We start from the raw sequence: 18,022 nt of genomic DNA on the forward strand, positions 1-18,022 counted from the left end.
CAGGGAACAGCCACTGGGTCATCAAAACCGCACCGGACAGATTGATACGGGCAGAAGCACAGGGCCTGCCCCTTCCCGCTGCGCTGAGACAGCGCCACGGGGCAGCCGCAGCCCGATCCGGCCTCTTACCTGCGCTCACACAGCAAGATGCAAACTGAATTTCGCGAGAGGGAGGGAGGCGAGGTAAAACCTCGGCCCTGTGATCCTTCATGCTCAGACAACTTATGGGATGTCCAGTTACGAGCTGGGTCCCCGCCCAGGACAGGACAGGCCCCTCTCTGGATATGCCTTGGGAGCCCGTTTCTTCCCATTTCTCTCCCTACAAAAACAAGCTGTGGCACAGTCCTTGGGGCCATGCTACGGGGGGATTTTGACAGCCTCAGCAAGAGACCTTGTCTCCACCCGCGGCAGACCCCAAAAGAGCCCCTCAAGAGTGAGTCCTCGCTATGGACTCTCTTCCAAGCTCTGGCTCTGAGGATGTATCTCCTTCCCCCAAAAGCTTTTTGGGGTGTGGGAGGGATGGCACTCCTGCCCCTAAAATCACCCCTTTCACAGCAGCTGAGCTTGTCTGCTTGCAGCTGCAGGGATGGAGCTGGTGATAAAGGGTGGCTGCTCGGAAGGATCCATCTGGATATAAATTTATTGACCGAGGTCGATAGATGGTCTCTAACAGACCCGGGGCCGGCTGTTCCCCAGCAGGACGGTGAACTACAACCCTGCGCTGCCAGGGCAGACACTCCTGGACGTGCTACACTGGACTGAGGGCCAGTACGGGGCTCACCAGACCCCAGTCACCTGCAGGCCTGAGGAACGAGAGCAAGGAGGAGCTGTGGAGGACCCAGATGGCCTCTGCAAGGAAAGAGCTGCCCCCAGCAGCAAGAAATCTGATGGTCATTATTACGGGAATAACCAAATCATTTAAAGGATGGGAAGAAAAAAAAAAAATGCACTTACGCCAGTCAGCTCCCGACCACATTTCTCAGCGGCGAGGAAGCTCTCCTGTAATAGGGTGGTCCCAGGGGAGAATGTCTGCTATGGGAAACGGAGCAGAAACCTCAGCCCAAGCTGAGGCCCTGCTGCGGGCTGGGAGCTGCATCACGGCAGCCCAGTGCTGCCGGGACCAGAGGAGGGGGGCAGGATCACGTATACAAGAAGCCAAGGGCAGAAGCTCTCTTCACCTCCCTAACGGAGGGTGCCGAGGAACCTCCTCATGAAGCGTTTCATTGCGAAAGGAGCCGTTCCCCTGAAAAAGAGTAATTTGAGCACGAGCAATCAGAAATACCTACTTGGATGAGTATCTGTTCAGATACATAACTCATAACTCCGTCAGTTCTGCCCAGCCGGGACGAGGGCTGGGTGCCAGGACAGGGCGTGAGACCCAACAGCTTGACGTGCCTACCCGACCTCGTGTCCACAGGATGCTGCTGTCTCCACACAGCCTGTGAGCAGTCCCAAAATGGGGCCATCGCCATCCTCAGAGAGACAGGCTGCCTGTCCCACACTCCCGAGAGTCTAACCCCCATCCAAAGCTCCCAGGCCCTCCTGTGACACCAAGAAATAAGACCAAGGTCAATGCTCCAAGTTAAACCTCTATCCCACCACCTTTTTGTCCAGGAGCCGGAGGCCTAGAAAAGAAAAACATCCAAATCACCATCCCTACAACCAGCAATTTCATCAGACGCACCACAGAGTTAATGAATTTTCCCAGCAAGTAGCTGTGGAAAATAAAACCCAGGGTAGAGATGGACAAGATGAGATAGTTTGCATGAAATGAATGGAGACCGGTCCTGGAAAGTAATTCAAGTAGAGATATGATGAATTGCAAGCACCAGTTGTAAAGCATTTGTAAAGTCTGAGTCAGATGGGAGTTTTATTGCAAGAGCCGGAGTATTATAGTTTATTGCTGCAGTTGGAGCAGCTGCTACCGTTCGAGTTGAATTGCCATGTCTGTTAAAAATCCCCTCACCGAGTTACTCGCAACTCTCTGGCAGCTCTGGAAAAGTTCCTGAGAAATGTGTCCTGACCCCGTGGAGCTGGTTGCCTTACGGGGAGCCCAAGCCCTTCTCCAGCGAGCCCCTTCCCGCGTGGAGCAGCCCGAGGAAGCCGTCAGAGTGGGGCGAGATGGAGTGGAAACAGGGCTGGGAGGAGCGGGAGTCAGGGCCACGTTTACAGGCCTTTTGTAAACATTTCACACGCGGGAGGATTTACTGTTTCTTGGCTTGGCAAGAACACAGGGGACTAAGTCCAGCAGTGGAAGGTGGCGCGATCCTGCAGCCCAGGGAGGGGAAAGGGTGCCGTATTTCCAGGCAGAGACGGCATTCAGCTGCCCCAGCCCTGCCTCCTTCCCTGCAGCCGGCTAAAGGAATCCAAGAGCAGGATTGAAACTGGGGCAGGAACAGCTCAGGTCTACGCTAAGGATGAGTAACTGTGGTCCAGTGAAATACGGCTCTGGAAACGTGCGGGTGAATCTCCAGGAGGAGACTTCGCATGTGTGAGAACGTGGTTAAAGTTTTCAAGTGACAAGGCTTGAAAAACAAAATCCCTAAACTTACAAATGGGCAAACTTAAAAAGTTCTGCACCAGAAATTTTCTGGACTTAATCTGTAAATTGCAGCGATCACCGAGCCGTTACCGAAACACGGAAGTCCAGCCCACCAGCCTGACTTGATCGTAATCCTGCCCCATTACCTCCATTAAAGCTGATAAATCGTTGGCAGCGTTTTAGTGTCTGTTCACAGACGGGTCCATCACTCTGACACTTTCCTTTGGGCATCTGCCCCGGTAAACAAGATTTTGCTTCACTGCCTGGATTCACTTAAAGGACTTTAAGCACATTAGTAAATAATTTATACTTCCTTTAAAAACAGGAAATGAAATAAGGACGCTCGGTGTGCTATTTAGTTGGAAATTGTTCAGCTCTTTACTATTTAATGAACTGACTGGCTGCTAACAGAGGTCATTCCAGCAGCTCACACCCCGGCCCTACGGCTCTGTGCAAGGTACGTAAATTGAAACTTTAATGGGCATTTCGAGGCGAGCAGTTTGCCCTGGTAGTATCACTTGAAACCCATCAGCTAAGTAAGTGATTCTTAATCAGCTTTCAAGCTCCAGGAAATAAGCAGAGGGCAGGAGGCGGCTGTTTTCCCCTGCGTACCGCATTTTACGATGATTTATGGGTGCATCTGTATCAGACAGAGAGATAAGGCCGGTGGTAAAGGCCATTACCTGCTCTTCCATGCACTCCCCGAAATGGCACCTCGTGGTTTAACCGCTCGCTGTGGTTACGTGGCACAGGAGGATGTGGAGAGGCCAGGAGAGCTCAGGGCTCCGTCGAGATGGATGTGGGTGTGCATACACGGAGCACGCACTCAGTATGGGGAGAAAGCAGGGAAAAAGGGTTTGCTGCTTCTCCTCCGGCCCGCAAGCAAGGAACAGCGCGGGTGCTCCACACCCCAGGCCAGCATGGATCCTGCAGGAGGCATTTTTGCTGCTTTATATTGAAAGAAGTGGAGAGTGGGAAAGTGCCGTGGCACCGAGTTTCAGACTCCTCAGTTCCTGGCGCTGCTTTTTGCCCTAACCCACGGCAGCACGTGGTGCCCGCTCTCGGCAGTGTCGTCTGGGCTGCTGTAGTGACGGACGTTCATGCCTCATTACCTCGTCCGGACAAAGCCTGACGGTGATCTCAGCCACAGCAGCGTCGAGCTGATGAGGGCTCTCCCTGCTGCCGCTGTGCTTCTGCCGCTGCCGCTACCTCTTCACGCGGCTTTTGATTTTCTGCTGGGAAGCTGGTCCTCGAGGGAAGTAATACTAATGCCCAAAGGCAGAGAGTGAAAAATCGCAGCCTGAAACCTTGATGTGCCTTCTCCCCACTGTGCTGCTACCTGCAGCCTCAAGCTCCTTTCTATGCTAGGTAATGAGGTGATTAAAAGCAATAATTACAGCAGGAGAAATACAGCGCCAGAAAATTACACCCCTTTTATATTTTTCACAAAGACGTCGCGCCGCATCGGAGACTAACTGCCGAGGAGCTTTTCCTCCTGCCAGCAAACATTTCCTACCAGTCCCGAGGCCCAAACACCGTGGTGGGATCTCTGGGCGTTGCACACAAGTGCCTTCCCTCTTGCACAGGGGTGGAGGGGAATGTGTGGCTGATGTCTCCGATGCGTTTGTGGGCATGCAGCTCTCTCTCCCCTGGCTCGGAGCGGTGGCATGTGTTTTCCACACCTTCCTGGTGCACGTGTACCCCCCCCATGATGGAAATGTCATCCTACGATGGAAATGTCACTTATTTCACGTCATGAAAGGGGACAGGCAAGAGAAGAGCGCACACAGAACTGCAGCGATTCAGCGGAGGAGAGGACACAGGTGCCTTACCCACTGCACTGGTGTTGCGTTCCCCCGCCTCCCCGCATGCACCCCATCACCCACTGCAATCAGCCCAGCCCATATTATTCCCTTTTTCTCCCAAACAGGAATCGTGCTCCTGTTGTTCCTAACTGCCAGCAGCCATATGGCCTAACACAAACCCTTGTCTCTGCTGTTCTTCACCCAAAGTTTGGGAAACAGCGCGTAAGAGCGCAGGTTTATAAATACACTTTTAAAATACCTTCCCTCGCCCATGCTTCTGGTAATGGAAAACGTCAGCACTGGCCCCAGCTCCAACGGGAGAATCGCAGGACACCCGCTGACGTCCCACGCTGGGACCGCGTCATTTGGGGATGGATCACGAGCCCGCCCCGGTTCTGGGCTCAGCGTGTGGCACCGGCGAGCAGAGCCGTGGCAGGCGGCTCAGGGGTGTCCGTGCCAACATGCACGCTGAGCCCTGAATCCCATTGCTACCGCAGGCGTCGGATGGGAGCGCGAATATCGGGTTTTGAGAGGTTTAACTGGCCTCTTTTTTTTCGCTTTTTAGTGCAAAGCAAAGCAGTTGGCACAGCTCTGCAGAGCTGCTTCTCCACAGAGCACAGGATCCATAGGGTTTCTCCACCTGCCTTCCGCCTGCATAGCTGCCCTTGATGATGTTCATGCAACGATCAAACAGTCGCTGTGGACCCAGCAGCGCTGCTATAGGTGCTATAGGGCCTGTTCCAATCATTCCCTCCCTTACCTGAGCCGGGGCTGCAGATCAGCACCACATTGCACTCACATCTGTGAAGTCCTCGCCGGCCACAGACTCACGAAAACGTTCCTTATTTTCACACTATTACGGTTGAGTGACAAAGCCCCGAATAAAACTACAGCCGTATCAACAGCCTGTGTATAATGAGGCCATCAAACACCAGACAGTGAGGCTGGGTGACATTAAGTTGGCCAGACTCAATCAATTTAACTGTCAGCGCGGTCTCTCTATAAACATGCAACACCTACGCTCAATGCTGCCCTCGTCGCTGGAGCAGGCACGCAGCCACCTTCCAGAGGACATGCGGCTTAAGAATGTGAAATCTGTTACGCTGCAGAGTGATAGAGATTTGGGGGGTTTTTATGGGAGTCCGGGGATTTGGAGGATGTAGGATTTTCCCTACTCGGGGGAACGAGAGAGGAGCAGTGCTTATCCCAGCCTGATTGCAATACAGTGAACAAAAGCAAAACTGATGGTGAAAGATTCCAGGTGGTGAGCAGTAACACGCGAGGCCTGAACGGGCCAGAAATCAGCAACGTTTGCTCTGTCTCCGAGACACCGCACTTCCATCCGGGAGCCGTCCATCTGGGAGGACGACACCCACAACGCATTTTAAGGGAACTGGAGGCAAGTACCGGTGAAGTGACTGGATAAGGCTGCCGCACGAGTCAGCGGAAGGGCAGCTCTCGACACCCAGAGCCTTGGTCCCAGAGCTGCACCTCAAGAGATTTCAGCTGTCGCCTCCCTGTTCGAGCTAGGGGAAGCAAAACTACTCCGCAATGCAGAGAATGAAGACGAAGGCATCAAAGGCAGCATCCTTACTTGTAATCCAACACCAGGGCTCCTCGGGGAGGCTTTCTGATCCAGCGCTGGCTGACCTCCATCCTGCGGTTCCTTCTAATGGCCGTTGGCAAGAGGACGGACCGAGCACTAATGGGGCAAAACGCTCTCCGAGGTCCCATCGCCAGCTGAGTCTCGGGGTCCGAGCCCGTCCTTCCCAATAGGTACCGCTGATCTTCGTAACTCATGGTTTGCCAGGCTGCCGGCTCAGTGAAAACCCCGGGTCAGCCGGCCGTGGTGGGCAGGAATACTTCAGGCTCGGGACCGGCGGTGCGGCAGCAGAGTGGGAGCTGTTCATGAGCAGCCTGGCAATAACCTGGCTGTTGCTTTGCCCTGCTCCCGCAGGCAATTCTCCACCCCCAAGAAACAGCAAGAGAGCAGCAGTGATAAAATGGCTATTAGTCTAAGCACAAGGTTATTTTCTAGGACATTAACCAGAGTCCTCCGAAACCGGCTTGCAAAAAACCCATGAAGAGTAAAGACACCTGACCAGAATGCAAAAGCAGAGCCGCAAACTTAACACCTTTTATCTTTTAAAAATAGCTTTAAAGAAAGGGTGAGCTCAAACCAGCAGTCTGAGTGGCTATTTGCGTTAGAAAACGAGCAGTTTCAGCAAAAATATCAGATGACTGCCATCCAGAAAGCTCTTATTTTCAGTATCTCAGCTATTCACATCTCTAAATAAAACATTCAAGCTGCAATACAACACAACTGTTTTGCAGGGGCTAATAAATAAATGAAAAGTATTTACCAAGCCTGCTTTTCTGTAGCAGTAATACCCCTAACATCCTAGAATTATCTCCATCTGTCTGGCCAGGACTTCAAATCAATAAATCGTCTCCTCATCCTCGGATTAGCTCAGTCAGATGATTTCAAAAGCAGCGGCAGCAGTTCCCCGCTATTAGTCATAACAGCTCTGCCAGCTGAATTAACATGAGATCCCCCTTGTTATCCGAGAACAATCACACTCTGCCAGTGTCCTTGGGTAATAATTTGCACTGACCTCGACAACAATTTGTGGTAGTCTGAGAATCGGCTGTGATGCGGGTTTCCTTTCCAGGAACATTAACTGCCTGGCATTTAGTCTTCTCACGCTCGGCGCAGCTCTCTACTGCAAGAGCCGGGATGCGGTAACATCGGTTAAGGGAAGCAGCACTGATTTACGGTGCAGGGAGACCTGGCCTTGGAAAGCCAACGGCAATCAAAAGCCAACTAGTACAAGGCATTCAAGAGACGAGAGCTGGGTTAAAGGAGATCAGTAGATTTACTGATGTACCTCTCGGTCCAGCCACCTCTCTCCTCTGCTGCAATCCCTCAAATGTCACTCTGAGCCAAGTCTTCCTCTTTCAGTCTTACAACCATGCAGCTCCTGGGGCTGTGTCCTGCATCGCAGCGGGCTTCCATTTCAGATCTGTGCAGGCTTTTCGCCAAGGGGATGCTCAGTATGTGGCATTTCCGTTCTGCTCAGAAGTCTAACACGTCAAAAATACATATTTATAAAGTTTAATATTTGGAATTAAATTTCTGTTAAAACTCTGGCAAAAAAAACCCCACCTGTTTTAGAAAAACTGGAGGCAGATGGAGTGAATCCTGGATGCCATGACTCAAGAGGCCCTTGGAACTGGGAGCGAGGGAGAAGTCCCCATAACTAGCAGGGAAGCCCAACGAGGCATCGAGGGCTTCTGGGCTCTGCGGACGGCTGGTCCTTGCCTCTACGTGTTGTTCATGGGCTTCCAGCTCCACACAGGCAGTCTGCAGCTGCCATGTTCCTTGATCCTGGTGGGAAGGCCTCCTTCAGCGGAAACCCGGGAGTCCCCCAAGGGGACTTGGGGGTTTGCGAGCCTCAGATCCGCAGGGAGACAAAACTTTCCAGCAACGCTCACCAGCGTTGGGGTAGTCCTCTCCCAAGTTTCCACGCAAGTGATGGAAGCAGTGAGGTGTTCTGGTTTAGCTATCGCTACAGATTTTTAAAAGGTTTTGCCAAACCAGCATTTCCTAATGAAATCTGCTTCATTAGAAAAATTTTTAATGGTTTTCCCAGTTTGCTTTTTCGTTTCAGAAAGAAGACCCTGCCCAGCGTCCACCAACACAAAGCTGAACTAGCCCTGGCACGGGTTCATCTCTGCTGAACCAGCTGCAACCTCCAGCACGGGACTCACGCCAGCTTCTTCTCGCCGCGCTGCCTGCAAGGGGACGTGCAAAACCTGATTTGGCATATTAGAGCGACACAGACGGATAAAACCCGGCCCGCTGGTACAGAACTTAACCCGTCAAAGCATTTTGGACACATCCGAGCTGGCAGCGGGCGTTTATCTGGATCAGCGCTCCATCTTACGGGGCCACGGCATTCTTGGATTAGCACAAGGTGCCCTAAAGCTGGATCTACTCTATCACCGAGCCATGGCCCCAGAAAGCCTCCTGCCACTTTCACGCCTTAACAAGCGATTATTATCTGGCGTAGTCTCAGCTCTGCTGGGTCAAGCACCCCAAGAGGAATGCTCGGATCCTTTCACTGAAGTTCCTGGGAAGTCCAAGCACTCACTGCTTCCCTCTGTCTTTCTTCCAAAGCTCTGCCAAAAGGAGCTTTCCTCCGCAGAGTCTTTCTCTTCTGGCACCTGAACGTGCTGGCTGGTCGAGCGCTGCCGAGCAGCCCTTCTCTGCTGCACGGTTTGTTGTCTCCCACCATTACTGATGTTCCAGTAACCACGCATGTTCTCCAGCCACAGTCCCCTCTTCGTCTCTTCTCTTGCTGCCATACGGAACACCCCTTCCTCCTTTTTAAGGAGCAGCAATAATTTCTGTCATCCCATTCCCAAGAAAAATGTCAATTCTTCTGTCTTAAAATCAGCTCTGCTCACTCGACAGCAATGTCTGCGGCGATAAACCAAGGGAGCATGAACAGGGAAACACACAGTGCAATGGACCATACCTCACTTCCTAAGAATATCTTGGTTTCTGAGGAAGAGGACATGAAATTAAAAATAGAGTATATTATTTTTTAAAAATCCTGCAACTTTACTTTTAAATGATCAACCTCTCGTATCTCTTCATGCAAGTTCACTCAGCAAGTTAATCCGAGGTTGTTGCTGTTTTCTATCCACACCAGATGCCTGCAGACAAGAGTGCCCTCACTTCATCACTCCCCTATGTTAAGCAGGAAGAAGGCCCTAGTCTTAGAGAAATTAATTAGTGCAGTAATTTGCCCAGGACACAGAGGTGAAGCCGAATTTGGCCCACTCTGCAGGATTCAGCTAAGTAAAAAGGACAAATAGCTGTGCTATGGGATTTTAAAAAGCTGCTGTCAGCATTCCCAATGCAACTAGACCTGGAAATTCATTTGTCTTTCAATAAACAATGGCAAAAGGAGAAGCAATTACAGTAGACAAAACTAATTACACCAGAGCAGAAGCATACCTTCAAGAGCAACTGCTCTTGAATCTGCATTAAAAAAGAAAAATCTAAACCAAAACCACTCAATTAAAAAAAAAATAAAAAAAAGAGGTAAAAACTCAGGAGCAGAATAAAATCAATTTCAAAATATAAGGGTACTTCATCACGCAGCTCGATAATGCACAGATTTATCTCTGTACAGATGAATCTCCAGGTGATGCTGGCACCGCTCTGCAAACAGAACACAGGGGCACAGAGGACTTGTCCAGGGAGGTTAAGCTGGAGCAGGGAGCAGGAACGAACCCCCAGCTCCTCAATCCAACGTTTTCACGTAACCGTCTCTTCCCCGATCGTTTCACGTTCCTCTCGCTCATGCCACAGCCAGGACCACTTTTGTGTTGATCAGTAGTGCTGCTCCGTCAGCCCAACCTCCTCCTTCAAAGCATCCAGTTAATTTTGTTTCTGTCCTCACTGCAAATTCAGAATGCAACGTATAATAGTATATTCCACGCAGCGAAATCCCGCAGGTCGAATTTTAACCGTGTATTTCCTGAGCCATTCTCAGCTGTGTGACGACGCACAGGCGAAACAGCGATCCCAGCCCGACCACCAGCCTCGGCAGCACGCTCTCTCCCGGTCAGCACTCAGAAGAGAACCCAGAGTCTTCTCCGTCTGTGGGTATCTACACTGCCTGTCCTGCACCCAAGCGCGTTTTTGGCTGAAATGATGTACTCGGGTGCAAGAAGAACTGGAGTAGCTGAGGAAACCATCTGCGGCGCTCAGCTTGCAGATTCGAATAGCTTCTACTTTCGTAGCGAAGATGAAGCACTAAAAAGACAAGCTTAACCATGTCTCCTGTTCTTCACAGCAAACACTAGATGACCCAGGAGAATACTTAAGAGATATTCACATGGTTACGTTTTTGTTGGGTGAAATGATGGAAGAGAATCCAAAGCCTTCTGCAAAGTCCATTTAGTCCTTGGCCACTGCCCAGGCTGTCAAGTAGCAGGGACAGGAGCCGCGACAGTTTTCGTGAGAGGCGATGCCTGCTCAATAGAGCCAGATGGAGATCGGCGGGCCCGTTTCCCCCACCGTGCCCTCTTCGGATACCAGCTGTGAAATTCAGAAGACAGCAAAAGAGGGTTTTAAACAAAGTGGCGGAAGAATCGCTGCTTAACACATTTGAGATAGGCCAAGAGGCTGGAAAATTGATTGCAGGGAGCAAACTCGAAATGGGAAGAGGAGGAGGAACGAGACCGGGCTGCAAACTGATCTGGCAAGCACCGCGACACACCTCGTTCGCTGGTGATGTGGTCTGGACTCGGGATTTGAAAGCCTCCACAAGCCACTTCCAACACACAAAGCAGCCGGTCTCTGTTGTATGTGGTTTTTTTTCCAAAGCGTTTTTGGGAACAGAAACAAGGCCATGTCAGAAGATGGTTTTTTGTGGTCCGTTAAGGAGGCACAATCTGAAGCCTCGATCCTGTAATCCTAACACGCTGTAAGCCTAACGCACTGTTCGACACAGAGCTTCTCTGTGTCGGACCTCCGAGACTCCAGACCAGCCGAAGCAGCAATCTGGGATCCACAGACAACACGAAGTCCACAGCGCTTCCTTTCTGACTGATTTAAAAGCTCTTCTTTGCAGGGAGTGCGCACAGAGAAGTACAGAGAAAGAAGTTTTCACCCCGGAGAAGAGAAGGCTCAGGAGGGATCTCATCAATGTACGTAAGTACCCGAAGGGAGGACGCCAAGAGGACAGAGCCAGGCTCTTCTCAGCGGTGCTCTGTGACAGGACCAGAGGCCATGGGCACAAGCTGAAACATGGGAGGTTCCCTCTGAACGTCAGGAAACACTTCTCACTGTGCGGGTGACTGAGCACTGGCACAGGTTGTCCAGGGAGGTGGTGGATCTCCATCCCTGGAGATACGCAGTAGCTGTCTAGACAGGGTCCTGGGCAAGCGGCTCTGGCTGGCCCTGCTTGAGCAGGACTAGACTACCTCCAGAGGTGCCTTCCAACCTCAACCAGCCTGTGATTCTGTGATCCTTTTCCAGACGATAACCTCATCGGCTTTCAAACAAAGCAGCGCCATATACTCGGACAGAAAACTCGGTGATGGCTGTATACAAGAAATAGTTTTAATAATTTACTTGGATAAACCTTTTTTCACTCAGCCCGTCTCAATTTTATCCCCCACTGGGTTTGCTGTACGTGATATAAACTAAATCGTGGTCTGCTACAGATAAAAATAATTCCAGGGTGTATTTCTGAGAGGAGGGGAGGGCTGAGTTTTCCCTTGGGACGCAGAGCACATTCCAGCATGTTAAACGACAGCCTGGCGACCTGCTGCCTCCGCTGCCGGTTTTCCTCGGCTTGTCTAGGAACGTACAGCTGTAATACGATTGTCCCAGACTCCGCACACAAACGCTGCTGTGTTGAAACGGTGAGCGACTGCATTTGTACTTAAGGAAAGCCGTTATCATCCTCCTCTCCTTGCTGCGAACAGAGGGGTGGTTATTCACCGCACGTCTGGTGTCTGTTCCACAGAGTAACCACAGAGATTTCTTACCTTCTCCAGTCCGGCCCCGGTATCACTGCAGTGCTGTTATTTTCTGGATGAAATGACCTGCAATGCAGAGGCTCGCTTGCTACAGGGATCCTTCTACCAGATCTGTAATCCTCAATCCCCCTGGGTAATGCCTGGAGTAGGAAACTACTTGGTATAGTAGGCACGTCAGCATTTTCCTAGCTGCATTTTTTTATTGGCTCATTTGCTGCATCCCTGACTTCAGTTAAGTTTTCTTTCCTTTTATCCCTCACTTTCTCCAACCTCCCCGTTGCCTTGAACTGAGGTCTCAGTATCCCGGAGCTCACCTCTTGAAGAGAGCCGGCCAGATGTAGGAGAGAAGGGGACAGCATACTTCCTCCCATCCCTCCCACCATTTTTACGTCGGGCAGCAGATCTGCGAATGGAGAAAACGTGGGGAGACAGGACTCCTTCCACGGCAGCAGCGTCTCCCCTCCCGAGCTTCCTGGGAGGCTCAATACAAGGAAAGGCTGATTACGGCAGATTTCTGCTCCTCCTGCTTCTGCCGTGCTGAGATCTGCGGGTTATTAATTACAGGGACCTTGCTGGAAGAGCAAGAGGACAAAAGTACAAGTTGCGGGGTAGCCAGTCCTCCATGTTATACGTGGAGAAGCAAAAGATCCTTTATTTGGAGAAGAGGTGGGGGTTTTGTTCTCCTTTTTAATTACTATTAACAGTGAGAGATACTTATGCTATATGGGAAAGAGAACTCACCCACGTGCCTGCATTTCTTTTAACATTTCCATGAAACAAACAAAATGAAACCCCGGCACAATTAATTTGTAGTAAGGTACGTTGCATCATTTACCCCCATCACTTCTGTCGAGTCTCAGTCTCATTATCCTTTTTGAAAACCTGGGAACCAGAGCCATCAGAGGAAACCCCGGCTCTCACGGAGACAGCGATGGTCCTGCTGCCGACTTCCAGAGACCAACGTTCCAACCTTTGTGCTGGGCAAGTTCCACATACTGCTTTTCTAAATATCCCAGGCAGAATATATAACCACAGAGCCCTTGTTTCACTCAGCACCCTTTTTTTGCCTCTTAATGGCCGCTGCGTGCTGTTAAAACCGCAGGCATCTCCCACTTGGGGGCAAACGGCAGCAACGGGGGCTTGCCACTCAGTTGGGAAAGCACTTCAGGGTGAAGAGATTTTCATGGAAATACGTTATGCTCATGTTAATGGCAAGAATGATGCAATCACAGCACACCTGCTGAACGGGCATTATCTGCTGGGTTTGTTTTGTCACGCACAGCTTTTAAGGAAGGGAGAAGGAGAAAAAGTTGAGGCATGAAGGCAGCCTATTAAAAAATGGAAGAAATGAAAAGTGGCATCGTCAGTGGATTTGAGGATTAACATCATCTATAAGCGATACTGATGGTGAAAAGAATCACAAGCAAAAAGGTCTGTGTGTGATGCAGCAAGAAAAGGAGAGATGCAACGAGCAAGAAGCTAAAAAGAAAAGGAAAAAGCGGTCAAAGCAGCAAGCCAGGACAATAATTTTTGGAGGAGCGCCGTGAATGCATATAAAAAGCAGGGGAAGATGGGATTTCTCAAAGGAAAAGGCTGCAGGAGCTCAGGGAAAAAATGATGAAAGGCTGTGTAACAGTTCTGTGTGAACAGTGGAAATGAAAGATTAAAGATCTAACCCAACACCGCGGCAGCGCCCAGCAGCCGATCGTGCTGGTGTCCTGCGGCGGTGAGCTGTGTTCAAGCAGGGTACAATACAGTCCCGACTCCAAGCAGCTGAAAGCAAAAATCGGGAGGAAATCAGCACGCAGAGCTGACGTATCACTTAGCCCCCAAAGCAAAAAGCACTCACCTTTGAGAAACTGAAACCAGCCAAGCAAGGAGCTGGTCACCGGAGCGTGGTTTCCGAGTGCTGGTAAGAAAATAACACGGAAACCCAGAGCAAAAAGGTATCCCAAAGCTAGAGAGGTTTGGGATGCAGTGGAAATACTCCTCACGCAATTAGGCAAATCAACCCTATTAAAGGACAATCACACTGAAGAGTTATTATCAATCACTCTCTCCCTCTCTTTCTTTATGCAATTATCCTAATTGCATAAAGGCTGTTAAGCAATTATTTTGATAACTGGAGCTTTGTTACTGGCTCTCCATTTCTGGCATAATTTTGCTCCTCATATAAACACCACCTTAAAGCGATATTTAAAGATCACTTTAAGTATGTGCATAAGTGTTTTCCTGAGCAGGAGATTCAAATTTCTGTGTAAAAGCATAAACCATAAAAATAATACCCAAGAAAATTTACACTTTTATCCCCAAATGTCAGGTTCTCCCTCACTCACAGATCTACACCCAAGTCTTCTAACGACATTTTGCCACAGGCAGAGCGGCGTCTGTATCAAGGCAACGTCATGGATTTAGTTCCACTTTTTTATTATTCAACTTTTTATACATAATAAATACAAACTTTTTACAGCCAATATAAAGAAAGCATTTGCACCTATGCTTTCAGTGTACTGACGCTGTACACGATGATACGTCGAATACATGCCCTGTATGAAGAAATCATAGTTAAAAAGGAGGCATATTTTTACAACTTTTCTTCTTTTTTTTTTTTTTTAAATAAAATTAGCAGCTCTTACAGAAAATATTTTAAAATACAACTAAAGAGACTTTAAATAACACTTTCTGAATTTTGAAAGTCCAGGTATGAAGGACACAGAAAAACTGGCCAAAGAAATTGAACATGAACATTATGGCAATACTTGCTTTTCTTCTGCATTGTGAAGCTTTCAAAATTTTTGCAAACAGTTAAATCTTTTTTAAAAACTTTTTTTTTAAACTTAAGAATAAGTTTGATAAACACATAAAAAGACCTCAAACAGATCAACAGGACAAGAGGTGCAAAAGAATGAAAAATATGGAAAAGACTTCATTGGACAGTCACCGATTTCATAACTGATCCATGAATTGTTTTCTTCAAACAGCCCCACTCTTGGTTAAAGATCCCCCTGGGAAAGGAGATTGGCAAACACGAATGTCTCAGAGACCCAGCCTGGGTTGGGATTTACAAGTATGTGCAAAGTTTATGATAAAATCTTGTTAGATGATTTTTTTTTTTTGTAAATGCAGCCTCAAAAAATAGCCCTTGTTAGTAAACTAAAGGTAGAAAACTTACTGGCTTAGAAAAAAAAATGAAGACATAAGAGCGCATTCAATAGAACCCATATAACAGCTCAAAAAAACCAACCTTGTGATGCCTTTTAACTGAAGCTTTGATCTGATGGAGATTGCTGAAAATAATTTAGTAAGTATACAAAGAAAAACCTGTTTTCATCCAGTTTTTCCCTTTCCTCTGACCATTTATCTCCATTCTGAGATAAACCTCAGAATATCCTCTGCCCTTTTCTTTCAAACAAAAATAACAACAAAAAAGCTTCCTTTCCAGAGATCTCCAATTGAAAATGAGTTTTAAAGTTCTTTGTCTTGCCTAAGAGTAATTTGAGACCATAGTCTTGGCCACAAAGGCGGTCTGAAGGCTTCGCAGAAACCAGAACTTTTCCTGGCTCTCTGGCTTTGGCTAGTTAACCGGCTTCGCATGGGAAAATGCTACAGGACCATCCAATGCAAAAACTAAATAATGCACGTAAATACTCTAAATGTAACTTCTAACTCTAGCCAGATGTTCTGATGACAAAGATATACTGCTAACGTTGGATAATAAAGTACACGGCAATAACTGGGATAAGAGTGACCCAAATACTTTAAAAAAAAAACCAAAACCCCCAAAATCTGCTAAGAAAAAAATGAAGCTCAATTTCCAGATCTAGACAAAATCTCACTTACTCTTCTACCAGTTGGTTTATGCTATGGAACAAGATGTTGCTACTAATTCAGCACCTCCATATTAGATACTCTATTACTAAATGTACTGCATAAATATTAATACAAAGAACATTTAGTTCTGTTTAACTGTTAATTATTGAAGAGGTGTGCATTAATGTAATTAACGCCATATGATCTGCATCAGTTTTCCTTATCTGTAAGATTATATTCCTGTTTCTTCCTTTCTGCAAGGGGATAAAGAGGAGCCAGCCTCTCCTTATACTTATTTTTCAGTTCCCTTTTTCATTCCGCAAGATCTGATTAATAGCTAATCAGACAAGTAATGCTACTTGAAGAATTGACAATCTTTAACACATTCCTATGGCAACAGTAATATACTGTACTAATGCACGTGATGGAAGTATGCTATGACTAAGTTGCATGAATGAGGCTCTTTCCTCGCCTCCGTATAAAAATTGACCATCTTCAGCCAAGAGAGAAACCTGCTCCAAGGCAATCCTCTGCTCGCTGTTTGGCCCGTCTTGGTTTGTGCTAAGAGAGGAAGAATGATGTATAGAAATCAAAACAAAAAAAAGGCACAAAATATTCATGACTGTGGGAAGGAATCCACCATGTCACTGCCACATAGAATCCTCCCTATCTCTTGCTCTATTAAAAGTCTCCATCATGCAAAGGTGCCTAAAAACGAGATTGACCAAATACCGCGTTTGGTCTTGATTGTAGCACTACTACTTAACTAGTCCAATCATTACACCAGAGTAATTTCCACGTCCTCTATCTTCTCTGTTGTCCGGCGGTGATGCTGTGTAGGGGGTGGTGGAGCTGCTCGCACCTGAAACAGCCAGAACCAGCCTGTAACTATCAGAAAACTGTCAAAATTTCAGAACTTGTATAGACTAAAACTGCAACTTTGGGCTTATACCTCAAGATGATGCAAAAATACAGATCGTATATTAAGATCAACAGAACTACAGTGAGTAACCAGCTGAATTCAGGTCCAGCGGTCTCCAGTTAAGCCATCAAGGCTCTTCGTAAACTGTCACCACTCTCGGGTGATTTTTCTCCAGGATGACTAGCAATCATGACAGTGCAAATGAAACGAGGAAAATAACCTATCTATTTCGCCTGTACCCACAGATAATCCGGTACATAAACCTGGGACCGACTTTGGACTTTACATCAAATGCTGAAATCTGATGATGCCCTTGCCTGGAACTTACATGGACTGGAAACTACAAGAATGCCTTGTCGCATCTAAGCAGCTTACTCGTATTTAATCAATCACTGACCTGAACAATATCTGAACACCTGAAATCTGATGCTATTTTTACACTCTGCCACATCAATGGAGTTGTTATCGCTCCTGACAGAGATTACCTTAAGCGCTAACAGTATTTCACGCAGGGTTTTTATCACATGATTTCAGAATACACCAGAGTGACTTGCTATGGAAAACTTGAATTATGGAGCAATACCAGAACAAACTTCACAATATTTTCAAACCAGGCATATTTTAAATGCGATACAAAGAGAAATCCTTTTAATTAAGGCATGACGCTGTAGTAATATCTTGAAAAGACAGTCAGTTGCAAGAAACTCATTAAGTAAATATAAATCTACAAAATGGAAAAGCTGAATAACTGTCTTTTTACAAGGGAATAAGATAACGTGAAACTTCTCTGCTCAATACTTAAATACTTAACGATGCAGTACTATCTCTGCCTTGCGTATGTCAATGAGTAAGGCTAACTCACTGACTACTGCAATATTCAGAATATAATTTCTGAATATCCAAAAATGCTCTTTTTATGCAACCTCATTCACTGAGAATGCCAGAAAAATACAAATGTTACATCTTAATATGATTTGGTTTAGGACTTTGAAATCCCCAAAACTTGATTTCGAAGTTAATCGTAGGAGATGGACTTTGCAAGTTCTAAGTGATTAAATTCTTTCCTTTCCTGGCAAAATCTCTCTTTCTAGGCAGCAAAGACATCACAAAATATTTAGACCTTATCGTTAAGAATTTTTAATCCAAAACCCTCAAATCAATTTAACTCTAAATGCAATGGAGTCCCAAGAACCACATATTACGCCAAACTGCTGGCAAGCAGATTCGTCTGCTGGCACATTGCATGGCTGGCAACACAACCTCTGGAGAAGAAGCAATTGTACAAATCATACTATTAAACTGTTCTGGCATTTATTTGCCACCTCTTTTTTAGTCCTGTTTAGGGGTTATTACATGTGGTAAGAACAGAAATAACCTCCC

At 47.5% G+C, this 18,022-nt stretch overlaps 1 protein-coding gene across 2 annotated transcripts in view; it reads right to left on the minus strand.

Moving 5' to 3' along the window:
• Window positions 1-14,320: 14,320 nt before the first annotated feature.
• Window positions 14,321-18,022, minus strand: part of FCHSD2 (FCH and double SH3 domains 2) — a 165,230-nt gene continuing 161,528 nt past the window's right edge. For both annotated transcript variants that reach the window (XM_075140363.1, XM_075140362.1), the window contains exon 20: window positions 14,321-16,582. In XM_075140363.1, coding sequence (XP_074996464.1) covers window positions 16,499-16,582 — 84 coding nt within the window. In that variant the 3' untranslated portion in view covers window positions 14,321-16,498. The remainder of the gene's footprint in view (window positions 16,583-18,022) is intronic.

The sequence above is a fragment of the Calonectris borealis genome, chromosome 1 (genome assembly GCF_964195595.1).
Source record: "Calonectris borealis chromosome 1, bCalBor7.hap1.2, whole genome shotgun sequence".
NCBI lineage: Eukaryota > Metazoa > Chordata > Aves > Procellariiformes > Procellariidae > Calonectris > Calonectris borealis.